Source organism: Myiozetetes cayanensis, unplaced genomic scaffold, assembly GCF_022539395.1.
Source record: "Myiozetetes cayanensis isolate MyiCay16 unplaced genomic scaffold, myiCay2020 scf10, whole genome shotgun sequence".
Classification (NCBI taxonomy): Eukaryota; Metazoa; Chordata; class Aves; order Passeriformes; family Tyrannidae; genus Myiozetetes; species Myiozetetes cayanensis.
In genome coordinates, this window is record NW_026086605.1 from 32,727,271 (window position 1) to 32,752,038 (window position 24,768).

Genomic DNA, 24,768 nt, shown 5'->3' on the forward strand with positions numbered 1-24,768 from the left:
CTGAGCAAGTTGAAAGGCCTTAAGGCAATCTCCTGAAGGATAACCAGGGCTCTGTGTGTTTGTTCACTACACGTTCACCTCAAGTACTAACGTTGCTCCAATGCTTTGCAGAGGAAATTTGTACTCTCGTTATTGCTGAAGTATTTTCAGAAGATTCTGGCACTTTCACCTGTACTGCAAACAACAAGTATGGCACAGTATCCAGTACAGCACATCTAACTGTCAGAGGTAAGGCTTTGTTTTGTCCTTTGCTCCCCAGTAAATACAAGCAGAGCAGGCTGTGATTTGGGCTTGTGAACGAAGTACAGAACAGAGTGCGCTGGTGCCTCCAATTCAGCTCAAGTTCTAGAAATGTTCTTCCTAACTAAAAGGTCTGAGAATTCTCTGAAAAGAAAGTTTTTATTTCAAAGATGCTAATGGAATATAGGGGGGACACAGCTGAAGACCACTGCTTGGTTTTCCAGACTAGAACGGTGTCTCTTTTCCTTTACAATATTCCTTGTCAATTTACCTTTACAATATTCCTTTTTTACGGGACTTTGTTGTTATATAAACAAAGCCAAACAACTCAGTCCAACAGCTGGAAGGACACCAGAGGGAGTTTTTTGAAGTGTAATTTTGTGATTTCATTTCACTCTGATTTAATGGCCTTTATGTGTCACCAAAAGTTTGCTGTTCGCTCTTTCAGCACCTGAAGACGGTAGCAACGTTCCCACCCTTCACACCACGAGCTCCATCGACTTTGTTGCTACTGAACACCAACCTCCCCCCCACGCTCCTTCCCACCACGTAACAAACCAAACCCCTAAACCCAAACTTGAGGGTGTTCTTGTGAACCACAACGAACCCAGATCAAGCTCCAAGGCAGGGCTCCGCGTGCACTTCAAGCTGCCTGAAGATGATAAAGCAAGTGAATCATCATCGGAGGATGGACCTGGTGCCACAAACCAAATCAGGCCCAACCATTTCCCAGAGAAGATAAATGGACAGCCAATGAAAATAACTGAGCCAACTTCACCATCCAAGGAACCTCCCCCAGTACTGGCTAAACCAAAGCTGTAAGTAAATGGAATTGTAAGTCTCAGGAGCAGCACTGATATTATTTAGCATTTATAGACCATGACACTATTGCACTAGAGCAAAACTCAGAGAAAAAAGACAGCCACTATCACATGGCACTGGCCTAATTAACCATACTCTTAGAAAGCATATTCTACACATTCTATGTATCCCTCTTGGGAAAAGTGTTCTCCAGTTTTAAAAGAAAAATGTTATTAATTCCACAATGTTTTCTGCTGCAATCAAAAGGTAAACAACTCTGCTTTTATGCAGGCCAAATAAAAGCAGGTTCTTCACACCCAATTTTGCCAAAATCAGACATATTCTGTCTCACACATAGTATGGACTGGCAACTGGAGGGCAACTGTTGTCCCAAAGGCCGTTCCTCATGACTTTATGTCCCACATGCATAATCTCCTCCTAAAACAGATAAAACACTTGAAATGTTTGATAATGTAAAACCCCTTGAACTAAAAAGCATCTGCATGATCCCTGTGAGCTCAAGGGGAAATCTGAAGAAGTAGCGGAGTTTTCTTAGAGAACAAATTATGGAATTTACGCTGCACTTTGTCAAGTAATATATTTTCAGCAATTTTTTCAGCCTCCCACATTTAGTTTAGCAAAGAGTCCTTGATTTTATTTCCTGAAAAAAATTTTCCCCCAAAAAAATCCCTCTATAACAAAGGAGTGCTTTATTAGGCAGATGTATATATGAAGGACACAAAATCAGGACCACACAACTTCTAACTCTCTAATATTTTACTTTTTGAAAGCTTGAAATAGTTTTATTATCTAAATTATTATAATAATTAATGTGTGATTATAATTGTTATAATAATTATATCTAAATTATCTACCTTTATTGTTATTTTCATTTAATACTTTATAGGATCAGTAACTCTTTTAATTAAAAAGAAGTTCTGTTGACCACGTGTTTGGTTTGTCAGTACCACTTGTGGTTGGTCTCTACTTCTACATTTTTCACTTTTTACCAACAGTCATTTAATACTTCATTACGTGACCATTTTCCATATCCTCGGTGTCCTTTCTGGTTTTAGAAGGGAAAAAAACAGCCTGTTTTTCATGTGCTATATTGCCATATACATCAAAACTAAATAAAACACTTGACAAGGCAAAATAATTCTCCTTAATTGCAAAAGAATTGACATATCCAGTAGAGAGCTTCTAGAAAATGACAACAGCATGAAATGCAAGTCCTCTCTGAATATACACTCGTGCCTGTCACTGAGTATCAACACCACCTAAACCACATTGGCAACACCTCTTATGGTGGATTATTACAAAGCTTTATCAGTCCAAATGCTGGTCTCAGAACCCACCTCAACAGGAGGTAAATTAACTGCAATCTGGCTTACAAATGCTCACGTGAAATATGATACACCAAATCTCACTCTTAATCGCACAAGCAGCGAGGTACTAAGGTGACATGGAGCAGAATTTGACAAACCTATTCCTTAAATATCTTCAAGTGAAATTTATAATTCACATGTCCAAATGTAAGAATTATCTTCAGTCAAATAATTTTCAGACAAAAGGCTTTTGTGCCTCTGGCAAAGAAGGGGAGAGGAAGGAAAAGTTTATTTTAGTAGCAAATTAATATTATGCTCTTCTCAATGATAGACAATATGTCAGGTAGCAGTTTCCTCTGTCTCTTATGGTATCACAGGACATTTTTTCCCTCCACAACTCATTTTTCTCTCTCAATTCATATATGGAAATGTAGCCAACTGGTATATTTAGGGCTCATAACCAATTTTGCTCATCTTTATTTTATGTGCAGTGATCAGAGCCAGTTAAAACAGCTCCACAACCAGGTCTTGCTCGAACAGCAGCAGGTGCATCAGGCATCTCTAAGAGAGCTGCAATTCAACACAGCTTTACTGAATTCTGCTACTTCACTCCACCACCAGTCCACCTCAACTCTGTACAAGCAAAGCTCAGCCTCTGCTTCCCAAGCTTTTGGCTACACCCGCCCTAAGCAGTTCCTGCCATCCCAAACCTCACCCCCGGCCAGCTCCTCCCTTGCAGCATTCAGCAACATCCCTCAAGCAACTCAGAGAACGAATAACATGGAAAATTTCCCAGGAAATCCTCCAGCTGCCCAACCAAGGTCTGCAGTAGGGTTTCCAAGCAAGAGCGAGCAGTCTCTCCCGAGCCCCAAGGAATCCGCGGTGCCTCCATTAACACTTCCCACGCCCAGCGTGAAACACTTCCAGCCCCAGACTGTGAGTCCTGCTCCCATCTCCCCAACTGCACGGATTCAGAACCCAGTGGCTTTCCTTAGTGCCGTTCTGCCCTCGCTGCCTGCTGTGCCATCCACCAATGCCATGGGACTGCCCAGAAGTACACCAGCCATGTAAGTAGCATGAGCCACGTGCACAGAACAGGGACAAGAAATACTCAGAGGAAACCGGGATGTGTTTGTGTTCAAGGGTTTCACTGAAATGCAAGTCAGTCATAGAGCACAAAAGTGAGTTACTCGTGTATTCTGGGCATTTAATCTCACCTTTACATTCAGGTAAGAAAGGAAGGCATAGGGCCTTCTATAATAAGGTACACTAAGGGTAAGATAAATTTAAGACAGAAATGTGAGTGTACAAACAGATATATCAAAGAATGTGGGAGCTCAGAGATTCATAAGACTGTACTAGTGGGAGAGAAGAGACTTCATGAGTTGCAGGATAAGTCACTCCAAGACCATTTGCCTACATGAGGCAGAGCAGTTAAATCTTGTTTTCTTCATTTCAGCTCTCCTGGGTCCCAGCCCAGAGCTGAATTCCTAGAGCACAACTAGAGCTCAGAGTGCTGAGATCCAGAGCTTGGCCTTGGCATGGGAGAGAGTCTAAGTGGGGGCACAAAAGCTCAGGGAGGAACCTGAACAGGATCTAAGATAATCTGTGAATACCTACTGAAGCATCAGCTTCCTTTTGTGGCATTATTAATTACAGTAATTCTGGGGAAGGAGGGAGAGCTCCTGTGCCTGCAGAACAACAGAGGGAGATAACCTTGCAGAGCAACCATCAGTTATGCCTTTACCAGGAGTCCCTGTAATTAAGATCCCAACTCCCAGTAAACTCCCAGAACATTGCACACTCTCTAGTAGCACCCTGCTGCTCTGCTTCAGCAGTGCACTCTCAGAGTCTCCTGACAGTCTTATTTAAGAATTTAATGATTTTCAAACCTGAAACAGACTGCATCTATAAAATAAAACTAAAAAATAACTGTTGATGTTAGGCATCATAAAAGGGTGAGAGGAATGAGAGAAGTAAAAGTTCATGGAAAGAGTAAATGATCAATGAAGATGTGAGAATGAGAGGTTGTATTAACTTTTAAATTATTGTCTGATACAGACATAGGTACACATTGCACACCCGAGGTAACCCCTTCACATTCCTTTAGCATTTACTGTGACATAATTATTGCAGGATAAATATAAATGGAACTGAGATGCTTATTATACTATTATAATGCTTATTCTCTATAATATGTGTCAGTTTAATTCCTACTGGCATGGGAATGGGATGAACCTTTAAGACAGTACCAAAAAAAAAAAAAATCAAATCCTGTTTTGTGCTTCAGCTTCTATGTAAATAAATAATAGTTTCCTCCTCCAGACTGAAGTGAAACATATCGTCACACAGGTGACAAAGTATGTATATACTGGTTTTCTTTTAATAGCCCAAGCCAGGGATCAACAAAGAAAAATCTGAAGCCTCTGCCATTAGCAACAGCTGATTCCATTCGGGAAAACAAAGCTGCTCTTGTAAAGGACCTGGAAAGAAAACTGCATTTCAGAGAGGATGCCAATCAACAAAGTGGTCAGCAGGTGAGCAAATCAAGTCTTATTAAAATAAGTTTAACTCATGAACAAGTCATGTATTATGAGTTGTGGAACAAAAGGTGTTTGTGTGGTTGAGCTGCTCCACTGGTGTTTGCAGGGTGAGCTTTGGGGGTAAGCAGTGGTTTGGAACAGCAAACTGTAGCTTTAAATAGGAAGCAGGAGGGGGATGCAGCTGTAGAAGAATTAGTTTGTGACTCACCAGCATTTTTCATTTCTGATCATCTCAGAGGCTGGTGGGAATGGAACATTTCTTTGTTTTCATGGAAGCCTCTGGACAGTGGCTTTCCTTTTTCTGCTTTACCAGTTGTTCAACTTAAAATTAAAGAGTAAAGTAATCAAACTGTCTAGGAAAAGGTTTTTGTTTTTTCTTTTGGTTGAACTAAAGTGAGGTGTCAATTTTTAGCATTAAACCTCTTTTTCCAGGTCTCCAAACTTATATGAATTGACCGAGACTTCTTGGGAACTTTATTATTATTATTATTTATTATTAAAGTTTAGCAAAATAACAAGCCTTTTACAAAGCTCAAGGAACTAAATATCAGTTCATTCTTAACTGGAATCAATAAATCCACTGGATCTGGATACTGATTATGAAATTAAAAAAGAAATGGGGCACACTAAGGATTGCTGGAGAGCTGTTCCACCTGTTAGTGATTATTCTTCTCTCACCTTGGCCATGCAGCCCTCCATAGCTGTCCCACCAGCTCAGGCTACTGATTGTACTGCAGTAAGACAAATTATTTAGAGAGTTCCTGTGAAATACCAGTCAATCTTTTGAGTTAACTGCATGATAACCCCATTAGAAACAGTGATCACTGCTAGTGTCAAAGTTATCTGCTGACAGCAAAAATTATATATACATTTATTTGCTATTCTGGAGGAGACCAAAACTAAATCTTGATTCTCGAATTCCTCCAACATTAAAAAGCCTCCAAGCTGGCACTTCTCTAATTGTTATGGTAATTATAATGCCAATGAACTAAAAAAACAGTTCTGGAATTACTCAACAGAAGTTCCCTCATTTTCCTCTCAGTTCCCACCTTCTGACTTGACTCTTCCACACCCAGGAAAAGCATGGCTAGACTTCACTGCTGACTGCAGCAACTTCACACCTGAGTCTGCTCCTCAGTGAAAGCAGTGATTATTTAAACAGATGAGAGGACGAACAGTATTTTCCAAAATTCCTATTGCTTTACACTATATAGAACAATCACCATCATGATAATAATATGTTGGAGTGCTGGATCCACACCCATAGATTTTGTCCTAGTTTTTTCCTCTTGTAGTTAACGCAGAATTAAAAAGGAGACATTGTCATTCTATTCATGGGATATCTGTGTTAAACTGATACCAGGAAAAAACACCCTGTCATTTCTGCAGCATTGCCAGGTGAAATTTCAGCACAACTGGCAGTGCTGAAAATGAAAACTGTGGTTCAGTTCAGTTACACCCAAACATCTTCAGTCAGATTTGCTCTGTTCTTTCAAACAGAAGATACACTAACTGAGGATTGGCTTTATGCAATCCCAGGATATAGGAGACTTAAGTCAAGTTTCTTTCTTGGCCTGAGGACAGTCAAACTCCTAACTCTGAACTCCCATAAGGACGGGCTGAACTCCTTGCCAGTAGGTGCCCTGTGTAGTGTTAGTGCTGTCCCAGGTTGCACAAATAAAGAAGCATTCTTTATGAGCAAGGGAAAAAGCTGGAAATTCCACCTTTCAGAACAGCTTCTGTAACCTGAGCTTTTCTATCACCTTCTCCAGCTCAAAGAACAGAACTTTAGACTTTCAGGCATATGAGAACAGGCCCTCAATTAGCAGGACATTCCAAAGAGCATTTCAGCTTAATGATTGGGGTCATTTGAGGAAGCTGTTAGAATTAGAATCCTTTCTTCCAGTTTGTGATGGAGAAAAGAAACAGAAACAGACCGAGGCAGAGAGGGGAAAAAAAGGGAATCACAACACCTGGATGTTTCAGAGTCTCTGCAAAGTGAAAGAGGAAAAGAAGGATAAAGAACATCTCTGTCCACTCATCTCCAGAAGGTTTTATTAGCATGGAGCTCAGAGCTTACTGTTGGGGATGGAGGCAGAAATCCTGTGAGACAAAGCATGCAAGTCTCAAAACCTCAGTGAGCACCCAGGTAACTGCACCACTTGAGGAAAGGAGAGAAAGGACACACAGCCAGTGTCATCTCCACTTCCCAAAATCTGTCAGTCCAGTCCACTGGCACTTTTATCTTCCTTACAGGTAAAATATCTCGGTAATGTTCAGTTCGAATATGTCATGTAGAAACAAAATGATGTGTGGGGAGACAAGGAGAGATGGAGAATTTAGGGGGACTTTGGCAAACGGAAAAAATAGAAGTGTGTAATGGCAACTGATTCTTTTACCCTGGTATTTGAAGGCATTTACAGGCTTGACCAATATAAATAAATATTCAAATTTTCCTCTAAAGAGGAAATTAGGCTTTACAGGCAAAACTTAGAAATTAATGATATTATCTCCTCAAAACCTTTTTATACAAATAATATAAAATCGCAAAATGAGGTAATTAAACCTCAAAATCCTGTACAGTGGTAAAAATAAATTAATTAACTGATAATAAAGGAAGGGAGAGTTAAGTAGGTGGGCTTGGTTTATACATTTTGGTTACAAGAACTACAAACTGTGCTCACATATCTGTGTCATTTACTATGACGAATGTCACGTGAATGGCAACACTGACTGGTTGTGTCTTATGGAAGACTCAGCAGCCTTACTTTCAGGACAAAGAGTAAACTTACAAGAGTTTAGAAAATTATGCACAGCCCTTACATGAATATTCTTTATTTTTGCTAGAGAGCATTTGATCAGAAATTTCAGAGCAAAAAAGATATGGTTTGTCCAAAAGCTTTTAGATCATTAAAAACCAAAGCCTGTAAAACTGCAGAATCCAACACCAGTAACACCTCAGCACTGATCAAACAGAACTGTCTCCTCACAGTTCCCAAAGTAAGCAGTCAGCTTCAGAAAGGTCCTAAGAATCACCACAAACTGTTTTCCAGGGGAAAAGAATTACATTTAATTCAATCACTTCAAAAATCTTCCTAAAAATGCTGAGCTTCCAGGCTCAGCATCATCTCTCAAAGGTCAGCAAATGTAGGCAGTTTTGGATTAAGGAGGGGAATTAAACCACAAGGACTCCTCACAGAAGCTTCTGTTTTCCCCTGGCTTAATCCCTTTGAACTGTATTTTGAACATTGTCTAGCTAGACAATGACTTGCTAGGCTCTTCGAGGGTTTGCATTTACATTTGGGTAAGCACAATATTTATGTTTTGGGCTGTGTAAGACACACAGTACAATTCACCTGCAAGAAGTTGCTAAAATGGGGCAAGACCAGTGAACAAAAGCATCCGTGTTGGACCTGTTGTTTTTTGACTCCCACTGTTGAAAAGGGGAGCAGTGAAAGTGAGGAGAGAGAATCCAAACTAAAAAGACTTCAGTCAGAGCAGCCTAGATTAGACTGGGAAGCCAATGAGTGTTACAGCTTGCAAACAGACACCTAGATGCAACACAGGCCAGTTTCTTAGACAAACTGTTACATGGATTTTGAATTAGTCTGCCAAAAAGCCAATCTAGTAAAAGTTACAAAACTGGGATTAAATTGGGAAATTCGTCTAGAGTTGGCAATGAGTGGCCAACAGAATTGTTACACAGTATATGAGAATCAATATTTGAATAGAGATCCTCTAACCTTTCTGTTTGTGGCAATTTCCATGATTACTGTGCTAACATCAGATTATTTTGATTCTACAAGCTTCTACTAACTGTTAGCATGTATATTCACTAAGATCTGAATCTTGCTAAAGATAGATTTTAACTTCAACAGACCCAGGATTTTAGAACCTGTTTTCATACACAAAGGTGCTTAGAACCTTACAGGAATTCCTACACTCCATGAAATTCCTTGCAAGGGTAAGCAGCTCCCCAGAAGGGAAGGTGTATTTCAGTGCCCCAAATTTCCACTAGAGATGCATATTCACCAGCACATTTCCTGACTTTGGCCAGTTTTAGGTCTCCTGCCATTCTAGTTATACTCTGACAATATTAATGCAACACCACCTGCTCTGCTTTTGCACACTGTGCACACCAAACAGCAGCATTACATGTAAGAGAAATAACCAGGTAGCAACACCTGCAGTCTACTCAGCATAGATAATTACATACAGTTATAATATATATGCATTATATACATTGTGTACAGCACATCACATCACTAGACAGGAGCTTGAATTTGCAGTCTTTTAGCTGGTAGATAGCACAATTTTAAATATCTAGCTACTATATTAAACAAGTGTGTGAATCCCTGCCTGTAGAAGTTCCACATTCTAGGAAAGCTGCCAAAAACGTAGCTGCAATCCTGCATTTTGGACTCAAAAGCAGGGCTGGAACCTCTGTGCTCTTTCCCTCAGTCTCCTCAGTACAATGAACTGCAGCCTAGTTCTACCATTGTACCCAGTGATCACATTGACTTGTTCTTCATGTGATGCTTTACAAAATACTTGTCTGAACCACAACCACAAACACTTTGCCCTACACCACTTTCATAATCACATTCAGAAATAGGTTCATGGTTTCTGTGATAAAAACAGTTCTTCAGAAAGCCATCTTACCAACTATTTTCTGTTTTTGCTAACCCTAACAGAAAGTCTACCAAACAAGCAAAACCCTCCAAGATTATATTCTCTGTACAACAGTGTATTTCCCTTTTATTCAGAGGTTTCTGTTCTTTGTAAGAAGTTTTGTATAACACCTTCAGTCATTTTGACATTCAGATTTTCACAGCAAAGTTAACTTAGTTGGTTTGTGTATAAATTTATACCAGCACATGCATACTGACCAACACATTCAGAAAAACAAACACTTAAGTATGAGCACAACACTCAGGGGCTGTGGGAAACCTAACTTGGAAATCGTCTGATTTGAAATGTATTTTTGAATATAACTCCTTAAAATGACCAGTGCAAACTTGTGCAGTCAGCCTGCACAGTTTCTACACAATGACCCCTGGGGCTTCCCTGGGCAGGGCAGCAGCTTCCAGGAACGAGAGCCCAGTGCTGACAGTGCAGCAATGTGGGCAAGTTCTCACAAACTGCTGCTTTTATACCCACATCCACCCAGTCACATGCAAAGAAACATAAGAGAAAACCTGCCCATGAATGGGGCTCCATGAAATGCATCCCTTCCTCTATCAGGTTTTCTTCTGCAAGCAGATGTGAGAACGAAAAAGCGCCCCTAGTTCTTAATGGAGTAGTTTGTAGGGAGTTGACGTTGTCAGCACATCAGCCAGGAAAAAAATGATACACTGTGTCCACAGAAAACTTTTTAAGATCTAAAAGAGATGCAAGGTTAATTTGGTTAAGTACAATTTGAAAATGTAAATTTAATTTGTATTAGTTGGTTAGACCACTTAAGACAAATGGGTACTTTGGAGTAGAGGAATGGAAGATGTTAATTGTCTTTCAGCATTATTTGGTTTCATCTGTGATCCATCACGGCTACAGCAATTCTACACTACTGATTTCTTATTACATACCATGACTTCCTTTGGACAGCAATAATCTGGATAAAAATCCGTAGGAAAAACTGCTGACTCAGCTCAGCTATCTCTAAACAATCCTGGACTCTGCCATCAGCTCCCAGTATTTCAGTGCCTTTTAACTCTGCTCTGCAGCCAACACCTTACTCATTAACAGGATGCCTCCACAGTGTAATGGCAATGCCTTTCCAGCCCCATTACCTCCCTCTGCTACAGAGCACCACATGATGGAAAACTCACTTTAGGGACCAAGCCATGATGTCCCATTCTTCACCTGTACAGCTGAGGATGCATTAAAAGCACAGTACTGCCTTTTTAATATGAAACATTATCCTTGTCCTTAGCAATTTTCATTACCAAAACCTGTTTCTGACACAGAAAATTGAAATAAAGAAAAATTTGATCAGAGATTAGTTACATCATTCTGAAAAAGTCACCATGTTCAGGCTTCGTGGGGCTAATGCAGCATGCATGTCACTCAATAAAGCTGAAGACAGGACACAACTGAGGTACCCCAGTGCCAGACTCATGCAGTGCCATAAAAGAACAATGCCAACTGTTGGTAAGGTTCACAGGGCGGTAAATGACTGCTCTGAGTCCCAGAGTACACAGATTGAACTGGTTTGTCTGCAAGAGCAGATGCAGCCCCCCTGCTTTTTCTTCCATTGTTCTTTATTATGTTACATTTACAAACTAAGAAGTGTTGGCTCTTGCAAAAGCCCTCTTCCAATTTTGAGCCTTCTAGACTAAGCTTTTGGATCGCTCTCCGACTCTGGGAAGTCTTAACACTTTCCATCCCCGCTCATTTGATTCTAATGAGAGTTCAGAGTTGCCCTCTCTGTGCCAAAGTTCCTCATGAGCTTACTGTGTCTAACTCCTGAGATAACCCACTTATGCATCAATTTGCCTACTCTGCCCATCAGCCCTTTTGCCCTCCAAGCACACATAGCACTCGACCAATGGTTTATGTTTGTGAAGGGAATAACACTACTCAAATATGATAAATGAGAAATATGTCTGCAAAACAGTGTACTTAGCTTTATAATTATGCTGTCATATAACCCATACCCAGAAATAATTACATAATTTTCAAGAGGTTCATTACAAAAAAACAGTAACATGTTTAAAGAGGCAGAAATGAGACTCTCTGTACCATATTTGCTTTGTTGCCCTGACCTTTTTTCGTGTGACAAATCATTAGGTGACAGAAAGGGAAGATTACTCCTACCTTAAGTAATCCTTAATTAGCCTCCACATTTCCAAAGGTCACATAGCATGTCAAATCTCTGAAAAGAATTTCATTCTTAGGAGAATTACTTGGAGTATCTTCAGCTCCTACTGGAAAATTCAGACACTCGAAGTAAACCTTTCTCAGTAGGTCAAATCTTTGCCATAGATTTTGCTCTCTGTTGTCAAGAACTACCTAAACAACATGAAGGAAACTACTGAGAGCCCTCAAATGAGTGGAAAGAGAACAGAACTTCAAATGTGATCTTCAGTTGGTGAGAAATGAGAGAATCTCTGGGTTTACAGAGGCTTAACTAAGATGACAGTGTGATCCATTCAAGCAATTTGCTGACACATGCTGCAGGAGAGAGGAAAAGCTCAACAAGATGAAACTCTATCAGGCTGTTTGGTGGTTCCCAGCTGCTGGGAAGGTGGCTGGTATCACCCAGTGCCTGGCTCGCAGCCTTTGGCACGGCTCACTGTGCCACAGACCTGCCAGCTGGAAGCTCCCGCTTGGCAAAGGTGGACTGGCAGGAGAGCGGCAGAGAGCTCTGGCCCTGTCAGAGAGGGGGAAGGAAGGTCCTGATGGGGGGCATTCATTAACCTGAGCTCCCTGTGAATGAGAGATTTTGGATGAAGAGACCGACACGCAGCACGTACCATCACCATTCCAAAATCAGATGTTACCAGGGTGTTTATCCCATCGTGGGAATTTCCAACCTTTTTTACTCCGTGGTTGCCATGTTTCCTTCCTCTCACCCCAAGTCTCACAAATCCCCATCTCCTCAAAATTCCACTGTAATGTCTACATTTTTGGCCACTTGTCTCCTTGGTCTCCTGACAAAATCAGAAGAGTTGTTAGCTAAAATTTTGTGCTACCTCTCCATCTTTTCTCCTTGTTATCTGGGAACTGCTGGTCAAGAGCATAATCAGCAATATGATGGAATGGCTACATGATCAGGGATGTAAGTGCCAGTGATTTGGGATATCTGCTGGTTCTTTAGTTAACTTTCTGTAAGATTTCAGAAAAGATGCATTTTCCAAACCTTGTTTTTTCAGCAAATGGAATAAATCTAAGGATTGGCTGCATCCTTCTTTACAATTCACAGGTTTCTAAAATTCTATTTAAAAAAAAAAAAAAAAAACTGAGAATTGCACTTTTGGAATTACTCAAGTGTTTCTTTCCCAAGCCACAGATCATTTCCTTACTATAACAAAGCAACAAAACACATTGTAATATCCGTCTGGCATATTCAAGTGAGATTCTGAAGATCCAGGCTTGCCACAGAATAAAAATAAAACACAGCCTGCTCTCAGAGATGTCCTTGCCCTTCAATAGAAGCAGGAATGCAAGCTGTGGATTTCCAACCTGCACAAATCCAGGGCTGAGCAGACTGATTTGGGTTCTACAGGTACCACAAACTTCCCCAGAAAAGGCAGTTTCTAAGGACTTTCATGAGATGCTCTCGCAGCTGTGTCATAAGATGTTTCTAATGGACTTCAGGTGATCAGGAGAAGGTTCATAATCCCACCAAGCTATCTGGAAGCGCTCATTTATGTAGGAATATGTTGGCTTTCTTGAATCATCTGTTTAATCTTCCAAGGATTTAAATGTGCTATATATATTTTGCTTTCTCAGTTACACCAGCTAGAAACCAGTCTGAGTTTTAACCTGAAGGTAAATTAATCTGAAAATATTTCACTTTCTTCCTAGACTTAGCGGAATTGAGTTTGATTTTTTTTTTTTTGCTGTCTTTGAAAAAACCTCAGTTTCATTATTTACATTCTGCAAACTAAAGATGCAGCATCTTTGTCTGCAAACCAAATTCACACTGTTTCACTCATTTTAGTAGTCTAAAAGTGCCAAAGACTGCAAATACCCCAGAACATGACTGGTTTAGTTCAGAACTGTGGCTCTCTCACCCTGCAGGAATACAGGATTTCAAGCTTTGAGCAGAGGCTGATGAATGAAATAGAATTTCGCCTTGAACGTACCCCAGTGGATGAATCAGACGATGAAGTCCAACACGAGGAAATCCCCACAGGCAAATACATAGCCCCCATCTTTGACAAGAGACTCAAACATTTTCGGGTAATGGAAGGATCCCCTATCATATTCACCTGCAAAATAGTTGGAATCCCTGTTCCTAAGGTAAGTCATTCTCACTGTTACCAGTAGAGGAATAAAAAACAACTACCTACCATTTTCTATACCTCCCTCTGGAAAGTCTCACTCCTAAGAACTCTCTGTGGAGAGAGCTCTAAAAGTAATCATTGCCCTCCCCTTTCTAAATAACAATATCTGCTCCTGATCATGTGTCAGGCCTTGAGACTGCAAGAGAAACAGAACTGCATAAACCCTCAGAAAGTTAACTTCTCAGAAAGATGGGAACTGAGCTGAGATAACCAGTAATGTGTCTACCGCCAAGAAAAGAGGACCTGACAGGTCCAGCTGGGATGTGAAGCTGTCTGAGCTCAACCTGGAATCATTCTAGTTCACATTAGAACCGATCTGCAAAGTTTATAATATTCTAACATTTTTCCTAGCTATTGGTCAACTTGTGTAATGTTCTGATCTACGTTTTTCTAGTCACTGTTCCACTCCAGAGCAAGTGTTAAGTCACAGGGGGGTGTGGGGGTGTGCTCACTGCAGGTATACTGGTTCAAGGATGGCAAGCAGATCTCAAAGAAAAACACGCATTTCAAAATGAACAGAGAAGAAGATGGAACGTGCTCTTTACATATTGAAGCTGCTACCAATGATGATGATGGCAACTACACTATTATGGCTGCAAACCCACAAGTAAGGTGTTTTGTTGTCTTTTACAAAAATGCTTATTTCACCTTTTTCTAATATCCTTTAATAAGAACACAGAGTGGGCCACCTAGGCTGACATGGGTGGTGACTGTATCACAGATCAGATGCTTCAGAGCATAGGGGAGGAACACATGGAAAGACTGATAAAACTAATCCCCTGTCCTTAACACATCCAGTCAAAAATCATTAGGGACAATTTTCCTGGCAGTAACTTCTGCCTACTGACAGGTACCTTTTGAGACATGGCAACAAGACAGACATGATATTTCAGGCAGGAGAAATATCAGTTCAAGCAAGGAGAAATAAAAAGTTACATCGAGTTTGGAAGTTTCCAAACACAATTATTCTTTATCCAGGATGCAAAGACATGGATCTGCAAATAGTTTCATCCCCCAATAGCATTCTCCTTCACCCCAGTGCTAGATAGGCTGTTTATTTAGGAGTATATTTGAACAGATCAAGCAACGTTTTCCAGTTTCAATTTTTCCTCCTTTTCAGCTACTTCATAAAAATAAGTCCTAAGACATTGTAAATGTTCAATACTTATACTTTAAAATGAAATAAGCTATTAACCACCTATTAATGCTGTTTCCTTTGTTATTTGCAGGGGAGAATCAGTTGTTCAGGCCACCTGATGGTTCAAAGTGTCCCTGTGCGGGGCCGAATACCAACAACTCAGCCTCACAGGTGAAAGAAAGAAGCCCCTCAGACCTTTTTTATGCTGCTCACTGAAGGCATCCAAAGTAACCATTACTGTACTTCTAGGCACTCAATGAACTTCAGTTCTCAACCCTAAAATGGAAGTAACAGCAGCAGTTCCCTTCCAACATAGGTCACTTCTATATTGTCATATTTTTAAGGTCATCCTCAAATACAGGGAAGTTTAAGTATGGTTTCCTTCACCTGTTGCAGGGGAGCTAGAGGCAAGGCAGGGATTAGCAAGATGAAATTCAGCCAAAAAAAGGCAAAAAGAAGCAAGGGCCAGCTTGGGAATCCAAGGATATTACATGATATGGTTAACTTGATAACCTTTCTAAATGGAAAATATGCACAAATTCAATTACAAAGCAGTCCATTTCTTTCTGCCCTTTTCTATAACTCAAGCTATCTGTTCACCATTCTCCCCAAGTCCTTCCTTTTTTTAAGCAATAGGAAGAAAAGGCTTGACTTCTAAACACTCACACGCAATTTTTGTGTTGCAGAACACGACCCCGAGTGCCAGAGGGAGACAAAGAGGCAGTTCAAGAACGCTTTTTCAGGCCCTACTTTCTACAGGCCCCAGGTGACATGGTAGCACACGAAGGGCGACTCTGTAGGTTGGATTGTAAGGTATTCACTGGTTCCTCTGTTCATTCTCACTTTCCCTGCCTCTGTGCATGTATTGCTTGGTGTTTTCACCTTCTTTGTTGCTTGTATGAATGTTTTTCGTTTGAGTTTTAATGCTTCCTTTTTAAAAACCATTTCATGTTGCCACTGTCTCTGAGCTGATTCCGGGGATTTCTTTTGAATACGTGCTCTGTGGGACTGAAGAGCCCAGAGAACACAACCCAGAAACAGAGGGCTCCCTTGCCAGGTTGTTCAAATTACTAGATATGTTCACCGTGTCCTTTCCCAGTACAAACTCCACAAGTCCTGCTCCGTTAGCAGATTCTTGAACATCATCCATAACAGCACCAAACAGTGAAAAGAGAGGAGTCAGCACATTGTACTGTGCTCAAACAAGTGCTCCCATTGCAGTACACTGGATTTTAACAGTCCCAGAGAAGAGGGAACAGAGTCCAGTTTATTTGATTATTAGATGCAGAAACATCCCCATTTACTGATTCAAATCCCAGCATGAGGGAGCTGTCAGAGGTTAGAGGTCACGTAATGAGCATCCTGTGATTGAACACCCTTAAGAAAACCATCTGCTGCAACATACTCTGGTCGCCCCTCTATGCCCCAGTAGCACAGCAAAGGTGGGAATGCTGACACTTACCTCTTCCATGCTCCAGAAAGTCCCCTGCCCTCAAGTGAGTAGAATCTCTGAAGCACAACTTAATGTTCTGAGGATGAACAAGACTTATTGCTCCCTAATTTACGATGTAAAGTTCACCAGAAGCATGCCAAAGAATTTGGTTATTCTTAACTCTGCTATCCTGGCAGAGCTTGGGAAGCCTTAAAGCATGAACCAGAAGAGAGCAGTGCTCATTCAGGCAAGTTCCACTTCCCCCTTTTTCTCCTTTGTAAAATACTGTATGGAAAGCAGTATTTTAGACATGAGTAATGCTACCCATTGGAAAGATTTTGAACATTATAATATAGTCTAACAGTATTTTTAAAAATACTTAATCTGCAGTGTTCTAAAGCACATAAGTTCAACAGCTACAAAGTATTATTTTTCATCAAATTTTACAAACTATAAAGTCATTTGTATAGAACTCTTCATCTCTATTAAACTCTGCAGTGTTTTAGATCCATTGTTTTGATTTATACTCAGCACTGAAAAAAAAAGCAAACTAGCAGATTATTAGGAGTCTTTTGTGCATCTCATGTTACCAAGTTTCTTCCTTTCCAACTAAGAAAAATGAAAGCATTTCATGTATTTTTTTCTCTTTTTGCTTGCTTGTTTTCTGGTTTTCTCCCTTTTGGAACTGGTCAGCAGAGAAACAGAAGCTGAGAAATAGTTAAAAACCCCCGAATCTTTCTGTCCTATGTTCTGACACCACTCAGATAGCATCTGAAGTAAAAAAAAAAAAAGCCTACCTATGAATTTACTAAACTCTCTGTCAGTTGGACGTTTGTGTCGAGCTGTTTCACTCTCTGCCAGGTGAGTGGGTTACCCACCCCAGACCTGACGTGGCTGCTCAACGGCAAACCTGTGCTCCCCGACGGCACCCACAAGATGCTGGTGAGAGAGACCGGAGTCCACTCGCTGCTGATTGATCCCCTCTCTCAGAACGATGCTGGGACTTACACCTGCCTTGCCACCAATAAAACAGGACAAAATTCCTTTAGTCTGGAGCTCACTGTTGTAGGTAAGAAACGCTGAAAAACTAGAAGAACTAGACAGGGAGGGAGTTATTTGTGTGCGCCTCTTCAAACTTGCCCTACAGACCAGTATAAATAAACAGTTAATGCACCGAGACCAGGAGAAACCAACAGCTACAAAACTCCTCTGATGGAGGGAAATGCACCTGGTGTTCAATTGACAGGGGTACTCCTGGTACTAAACAGAGGGCTGCCTCATCATCACCTTACCTCTCTTGTCTGGGAAAAATGATCCTTCATTTTCTCCCCAGAAAATCCTTGGTGTTTGAATTCATAATATATGTTGAGGTGTCCCAGATGTCAGTCCAAATTTTATTAAAAATGTTTATAAATAGAAAAACGTAAATCTGAATACTACTCTTTAATAAAGCCTTTCAAGATCTGAGATATTGAATTTCATAAATCTAGCACTAATTTCCTGCCATGGTAGTATGTTCAGACCCACCAGAGATGCACACATTCTTTTGCGAACTTCAGTTCTGCCTATCATTTACTTTATGTTCCCTTACAGAGGTTATGTCATGGCATTTCACATCCCTCCCATTCAAAATTCACTGCCTATTTTAATATCACAAGAATAATTTTTGATCGTGTTCTTCCACACTGTTCAAAGCAAAACAAATAATAAAGTATCTGTTGTTCAATAATTCTTTTTCTAGCAAAGGAAGTAAAAAGAGCCCCCATGTTCTTGGAGAAGCTTCAGAACTGTGGTGTTCCAGAAGGGTACCCTGTCAGATTAGAGTGCAGAGTTGTGGGAATGCCACCCCCCATATTTTACTGGAAGAAGGATAATGAGACCATCCCATCAAACAGAGAGAGGATGAGGTATTGTGTCATTATATCCATGCTTGAAATTTCTTGTGGCTGTACCAACTGTTTTTCCATGACAACCTGTGTGATAAGTACAGATGGGGGTGTTTTTAAAACAACTTCTTTCACCCACATAAAGTTGTAAAAGGCTTGCTGTGAGGTAAACAATGGCTATTTCCTTGGCTCAGAAAAAGGCATGGAGCACAATACACCACAGCTTCAGAGAGGGGGGACAGAGCTTTCAGGACACAGGTCTGACAGAGCACATGAACCTCTTCATCAAAGACACTATGATACAGTATTTTAATGCATTTTAGCACCTTATTCTCTCAGAACTAGACCGAGGAAAAACCAGTTTAAATTACATATAAATTCAAACTCAGAACAGCTAGAACGTGGTTTTGAGTGCCCCTGAACATGAGGTAATAGAGCTCATCATATCAGATACAGAGGCTGATTACCAAGTTGGTCAAAAACAAAGACTTTGATCCCTGATTAGAAAATACAACCCCTCTGCTATTTCAGCCGGCCCTGACCAGCCCACCTGCCCCAAAGGCTTGCAGTGGCTCAGCACAGATCCATGGGCAGCACTGTTCTTGCTTCTCCCTGCCTTGCCTCACTGTTATCTTCCTGCCTGAAGCCAAGAGATGGTTTTGTATCACTGTATGGACAAGCACCAGCATCTATACCCCTGCATCCCCAGCACAAGGCAAATCATGTAGTGCAGGCACCAAAGGGTGAACGTTCCCTTTTATGTCAGAGCTGTTGGAAGCACAAACGTCCTCCTGACCTGAAAGTCTGTGGTTTCATTCCAGTTCAACAAAAATCTCAAACTTCAGAACATCCTGCAACTTCAAGTGTTCTTATGTACTCACCTCCCATCTCTCCCTTTGTAATGAGAGAAACACTTGGGTTGATAAAAAGGACCAACCTCACTCTAGAGAGCAGAGGAGTCTCAGATCTATGCTACTGAAAAGTTTTTCCTGGAAATTGCAGCCAGAAAGTCTTAGATTACTGAAGAGCAAAGGAAGCAGAGAGAATAATGAAGAAGGCTTCTTTTAGAGTGTTGACCAAACAAATCTTGCAGATTTTGCCACTCATTTTCTCATGCAAAAGGGTGCCCCAAGAAAGCTGCTGACTGGCTCTGGTGACTGCTGTGAAAAATACAACTTTGTACAATTGTTCTTGATATTTTGTTATTTTTCCAGCTTCTGAACTAGGAGAAAATACACTATGACTGCACAGCAGATTTGCATGGGTTTAGTTCATTGGAATTCAATAAATAATTCTAATATTAATACATTCAGAACAAGTCAGCTCCCACTGTCACACCATGGCTGTGCACAAAGGAGCCAGAACAGATTTCAGCTACTCTGATCTCTGAAAGCAAATCTATTGACTACAACTGCCTCATGAGGGGAAGAGGAGCAGGCACTGATCTCTTCTCTGTGGGGACCAGGGACAGGACCCAAGGGAGTGGCCTGAAGTGTCAGGAGAGGTTTAGGTTGGATATTGGAACAAGGTTCTTCCCCTCGAGGGTGGTTGGGCACTGAACAGGCTCCCCAGGGCAGTGGTCACAACACCAAGGCTGACAGAGCTCAGGGAGTGTTTGGATGATCCTCTCAGGCACAGGGTGTGACTCTTGGGGCTGGTCCTGTGCAGGGCTAAGGGTTGGATTCAGTGATCCTTGTGGGTCCCTTCCAGCTCAGCACAGTCTGTGATTCTGACACTATAAAGAAGCAGAAGTCCAAGACATTTGAGGATAGAAATTACGACATACCTATTTCATATTTAATTTTATAACCTCAAAGTTTGATGTGCTCTTGAGAAATAGTAACTCCCAAACCCTTGCTTTTCCCAGCATGCATCAAGATACAACAGGGTATGTCTGCCTCCTCATCCAGCCTGCCAAGAAAGCAGATGCTGGCTGGTACACCTTGTCTGCAAAAAACGAAGCTGGTATCGTCTCCTGCACTGCCCGACTCGACATCTACGGTAGGTACCGGCTGGTAAATCAAACCGACCAGAAATCATCGCCTTTGACTGACCCCAGCCCTCACCTAGTCCTTCACTTTGTAAATTCCTGGGTTTGAAATGAGTGTCACAGCATGGCCACAGGTTAATGAGGCCCCCAGGAGGAGGTACAATGATACAGCTAAATGGCCAGACTAGCTCTGCTGCATCAGCTTAAAGGCTGGTAAGGAAAAGAAAACCTCAAGAAGGAGTTTTGCACAATATTCTGTACTCCCATTTCCCACCTTCCAGATTCCCTGGACACATAAGCATATAAACACATATTCAAGTTGGACCTTAACTCTGTTGCCTCTGCCACAGTCCTGACCTGAGATGGAACAAGAAATTGCACACAAGAAAGTGGAGCCCTTCTTCCCCAGAGCACGTATGGGGCAAACTGAGCCCAGCTGATGAGGGCTAGTTTATATCTAATATGTAATTACCCATCTAATTATCACAATTAAACCACCAGCACATCTCTGTCAGCTTCCTGCCACCTGGTGGTGATACGGGCAATAGTAATGGAAGTATCAAGAGGGGGCTGGGGGAGAGGCTGATTCAAAAGGGTCACAGAAAAGCAAAAATAATTCCTTAGGTATCTAAATGTCGAAAGACACACTTGAAATTTTCATACAAAAGATCCAAGGCACAAACAGGAAAAAGATGAAAAGTGAGAAATGCTTCCCAATTGCAACTATATTATCTAAAGTATGTGAGTCTTACCCCAAAGTGAGTGACAGAAGTGATTTTTCTCTGTGCTGTTTTGAATGGGTGGGGTTGGGGGATCTCAAGTGCAATCTGATATTTTCAATTCCATGTGCAAAGAAAAATAATATGAGCTGAAGTAGAAACAAACTGGGGGCTGCAAGAAAAAAAAAGTCTCTTTTTAAAGTGTTTTCAGATAGTGTCAAAATTCAGCATGGAAAGATATTTCCTGTCGATGCTTAACATGTAGAATGCAGTCCCCTGCAGGTGTAGATTATCAGAGGATTGGAGCCTGAACTTCCACCCTCTCATTTTAACTGCTGACAGATGTATTTGTCTAATTTGGGTGCAGACCTGGAGGTTTTGTATGGATAAATACTGGCAAAGATAATATGATTATCCCTTTTCTGAAGTGTTTTAGGAATGATAACTGCTAATAATAATAACTAAACGTTCTTACAAAATTTGTTCATATGGGAACATGTTGAATGTAACTGTTAAATTACTCAGTATGTGTCTTTGGATTACATTTCATCATTTTAAAAAATAATCTAGGAGACATGTTACTCCTTATAAGCAGTAGAGGGCAATAAAAATTGTAATCGCTTCCCTAAAGAATTTTCAAAGCAATAATACAGGGAATTTAAATGCCATCAAAAGATTTTCAGGAAAAAAGCCCTCCAGAGGACCAAGTACTGCAAAATCAGAGCCCTGTCTGGTTTGTTCATGGTATGGTCTGTTTTCAGTTTTGATTGCAAGAGCTTTGGAGAAGGCTCCAAAGATTCACTCATTAAATTTTGGTAAAATCCACACAAACATTACCATTGAATTGAGCAGGGATGGAATTCTAACTGTAGATTTCCACAAAAATACTCCACATATAAACTCCTTCAATGATAATGTTTGAGGGAACACACCCTAAAGCAGAGAACAACAAGGCTGTGCTCTCCCCGAGCGCGTTGGCAGCACTTTCCGGGCTGGTGGATCGATTTCTGTTGTTTCACTGCCAGCTGAACGAGAGGTTGACACAGCCCGCTCTGCTTGTGTCCCTTCAGCTCAGTGGCACCGCCAAATTCCACAAGCGCTCAAGCTCCGACCTGGCGGCAGCCGCTACGCAAACCTCACCAGCCAAGGACTCGACATCTTCCCTGCCTTCCCGGCTCCCGAGAGCCCTCTGCTGTTCTCAGCCCCGACCCAGAAGTTGGTGGAGAGCGAAGAACTTTGAAAAACAAACACTTGTTCCAGTCACACCCGCAGAGATACCAGAACTGTGAACAAAGAAATAATAAAAACAACAACAAAAAAAAAGGAGGTACAAGTGAAATGCTAATGGTTTACAAGCAACTTGTCTATAATTAAGTGTACTGCTGCTGCAAATGTTGCAACTAATATATCGTACAAGACTTTTGCATATTATTTTAATGCAGGATAATTGTGGTATGGAGTGTTGTGCAATAAATTCAGTACTGTGTAGTTTGCTAAGAATTACATAGTAAACATAGTTTTCAGCACCTAAAAGCCAATACCACTTTTACTTCTCGAATTCAAGCTACTGCACTGTAGCTGCCATGGTAAGGATTGATGCTGATGAGTTGGGATAGTGCCAGTGAAAACACTGACATTACAGGAACAGCAATATCAATGAGGGGAAACAACAAGACTTTGAATGTAATTCTAAAAAACATGCCAAATAACCACAGAGCACAAGTTAAAGGGGGAAGATGTAACTCATTTTTATATGATTATTACCACAGAATCACAGAATATGCTGATTTGGGATTATCTTAGAATTTTTGAACTCCAGACTAGACAAATATAGTATTTCATATAGGTACAGCTGTATACCCCAAATATTTATATTTGTGTGTGTGTGTTCTCCATGAACTGTGTACTCACAATGTAAGGGTTCATAAAATAAGGTACAGGGCATGTGCATAAAGTGTCAACTTAGAAAATGAAAACTCCTCTTGTCTGAAACGTGTTCTCTAGGGCCCATTGCTGAAACTGTTTTCCAGATGTGCTTCATATCTTTTTCTTTACCATGTTAGTTATCACCTATCTTTAACAGAGATGATACCAAGCTTGTAAGTTCCTGTCTCTTTTTCCTAATTTTTAATGTGCCTCTGCCATTTAGCTCATTTTGTAACGAACTGAAAAGGAATTATGATCTGGTAAATTTTTACCATCACTTAGGAAATGATCACAAGTGCAGTGTCTACTATGAAGAGAGAAAATTCTGTTAATATACAGAAGTTAAAAAGTTAAGCAACAGCTCTGTGCAAAGGGTTAAAAAAAAAACCTACTGTAACTAATAATAGTAATAAATAAGGCAAATTAATGAAAGATCAACAGAAGTTGTTAAATGACAATGTTGTCAGTATATTTAAATATATTTAGCATCTGTAAAGTTGCATTAATACCTCCCAGCTCTTAGACTCCGTGAATGTTTAAGATGTTTTCCTGCATCTTTCAATCACTGCTAACCCTCCTCTCTGGACACTGTTTTCAGGCATTTCTTACTTACTGTTTGTAACATGGCTGCAGAATGCAACAAAGCCCTGATCAAAGTCACTGAAATTAAAAAGGAAATCAACAGATACTTTCCATTTATATTTGGGGTTTTTCCAAATTAAAAATTGTAACTGAAAAAAACTACATATGCAAAGAAAACAATGGGGAGTTATCTTAAAAGAATATTGGACATAGGCAGAGACTGAGAAAGAGAGCGCCTTTCACTGGGTTTCCCACAAATGCAGCTGCTCTTATCCCTAACTACTGGTTCCCTAAGGGGTTAGAGGAAGTGAATTTCTTGTATTGTTTTGCTTCCCACTTGAGTGAATGCCATAAAACAAAACCATCATCACACATCTCGTGCTTTTGTTAGAAATCTCAGGCAATTCACCCCAGAATGACCAGAGCAGAAAGCTAAAACACATTCTTGTCCTGAGACACAAAACAAGCCGCAGGTACTTCCACGGGAAAGCAGAAATATCGGTTGTTGCCCACGTTGTGCCTCTTCCCTGGCACACAAAACTAAGAGCTGTTCAAAGTGATGCACTGAGTGACTCCAGTGATGAGGTGCCCAGCTCAAGACACATTGTGGATCTGATTTTCTCAGACAGACAATCTGCTGCTCCTCTTATCTTCAGGTGTTTTTGAGGATGGCTTAGGGATTCCATCTTTTGCCTGGGATGTATCCTATTAGGCAAGTCTGCACACAGTTTAGTGTGTGCAGAAGAAAGGAATGTTAGTACTTACTATTGGCAAATATTTGGTTTCCAGTGCTGGAATCACCTGCTCAGGCTGACAGCCAGGAGTGGTTCTCACATTTTACACTCAAAAAACTCAGTGCAAATTAAAAGACAAAGTGCACAGCGCAAATATGCAAACCATCTCTCTTCCCCCTTTCTCTGCAATTACAGTAGAATGTCTCCAAACTCACATCATTGGAACCTGAACTGACAAGCTAAGGATTAAGGGGTACATGTTTTTTAAAATGTACATTTAGTTCTCTGGAAGTGGGAGGACAAGAAGCTTCTGTTCAAGGACTTTTCCCAAAGATGTGTGTAAGGAGGATTAATCCTTAGTCATGTAAGAAGGGGTCCCAGAAATCTCACTGAGATTTAGGCTACAGAAAGTGGATCACCAAAATCTGTCAGCTGAAC

The 24,768-nt window shown here is 40.8% G+C and overlaps 1 protein-coding gene across 1 annotated transcript in view; it reads left to right on the forward strand.

The window, feature by feature from the left end:
• MYPN (myopalladin) overlaps positions 1 to 22,374 on the forward strand; it is a 40,127-nt gene extending 17,753 nt beyond the window's left edge. Inside the window, exons 8-19 of the mRNA XM_050305275.1 lie at positions 112 to 228; positions 689 to 1,058; positions 2,861 to 3,436; positions 4,759 to 4,906; positions 13,658 to 13,879; positions 14,381 to 14,530; positions 15,153 to 15,232; positions 15,748 to 15,874; positions 17,355 to 17,562; positions 18,235 to 18,400; positions 20,247 to 20,380; positions 22,159 to 22,374. Of these exons, the coding sequence (XP_050161232.1) occupies positions 112 to 228; positions 689 to 1,058; positions 2,861 to 3,436; positions 4,759 to 4,906; positions 13,658 to 13,879; positions 14,381 to 14,530; positions 15,153 to 15,232; positions 15,748 to 15,874; positions 17,355 to 17,562; positions 18,235 to 18,400; positions 20,247 to 20,380; positions 22,159 to 22,328 (2,468 nt within the window). The 3' untranslated portion in view covers positions 22,329 to 22,374. The remainder of the gene's footprint in view (positions 1 to 111; positions 229 to 688; positions 1,059 to 2,860; positions 3,437 to 4,758; positions 4,907 to 13,657; positions 13,880 to 14,380; positions 14,531 to 15,152; positions 15,233 to 15,747; positions 15,875 to 17,354; positions 17,563 to 18,234; positions 18,401 to 20,246; positions 20,381 to 22,158) is intronic.
• Positions 22,375 to 24,768: the final 2,394 nt, after the last annotated feature.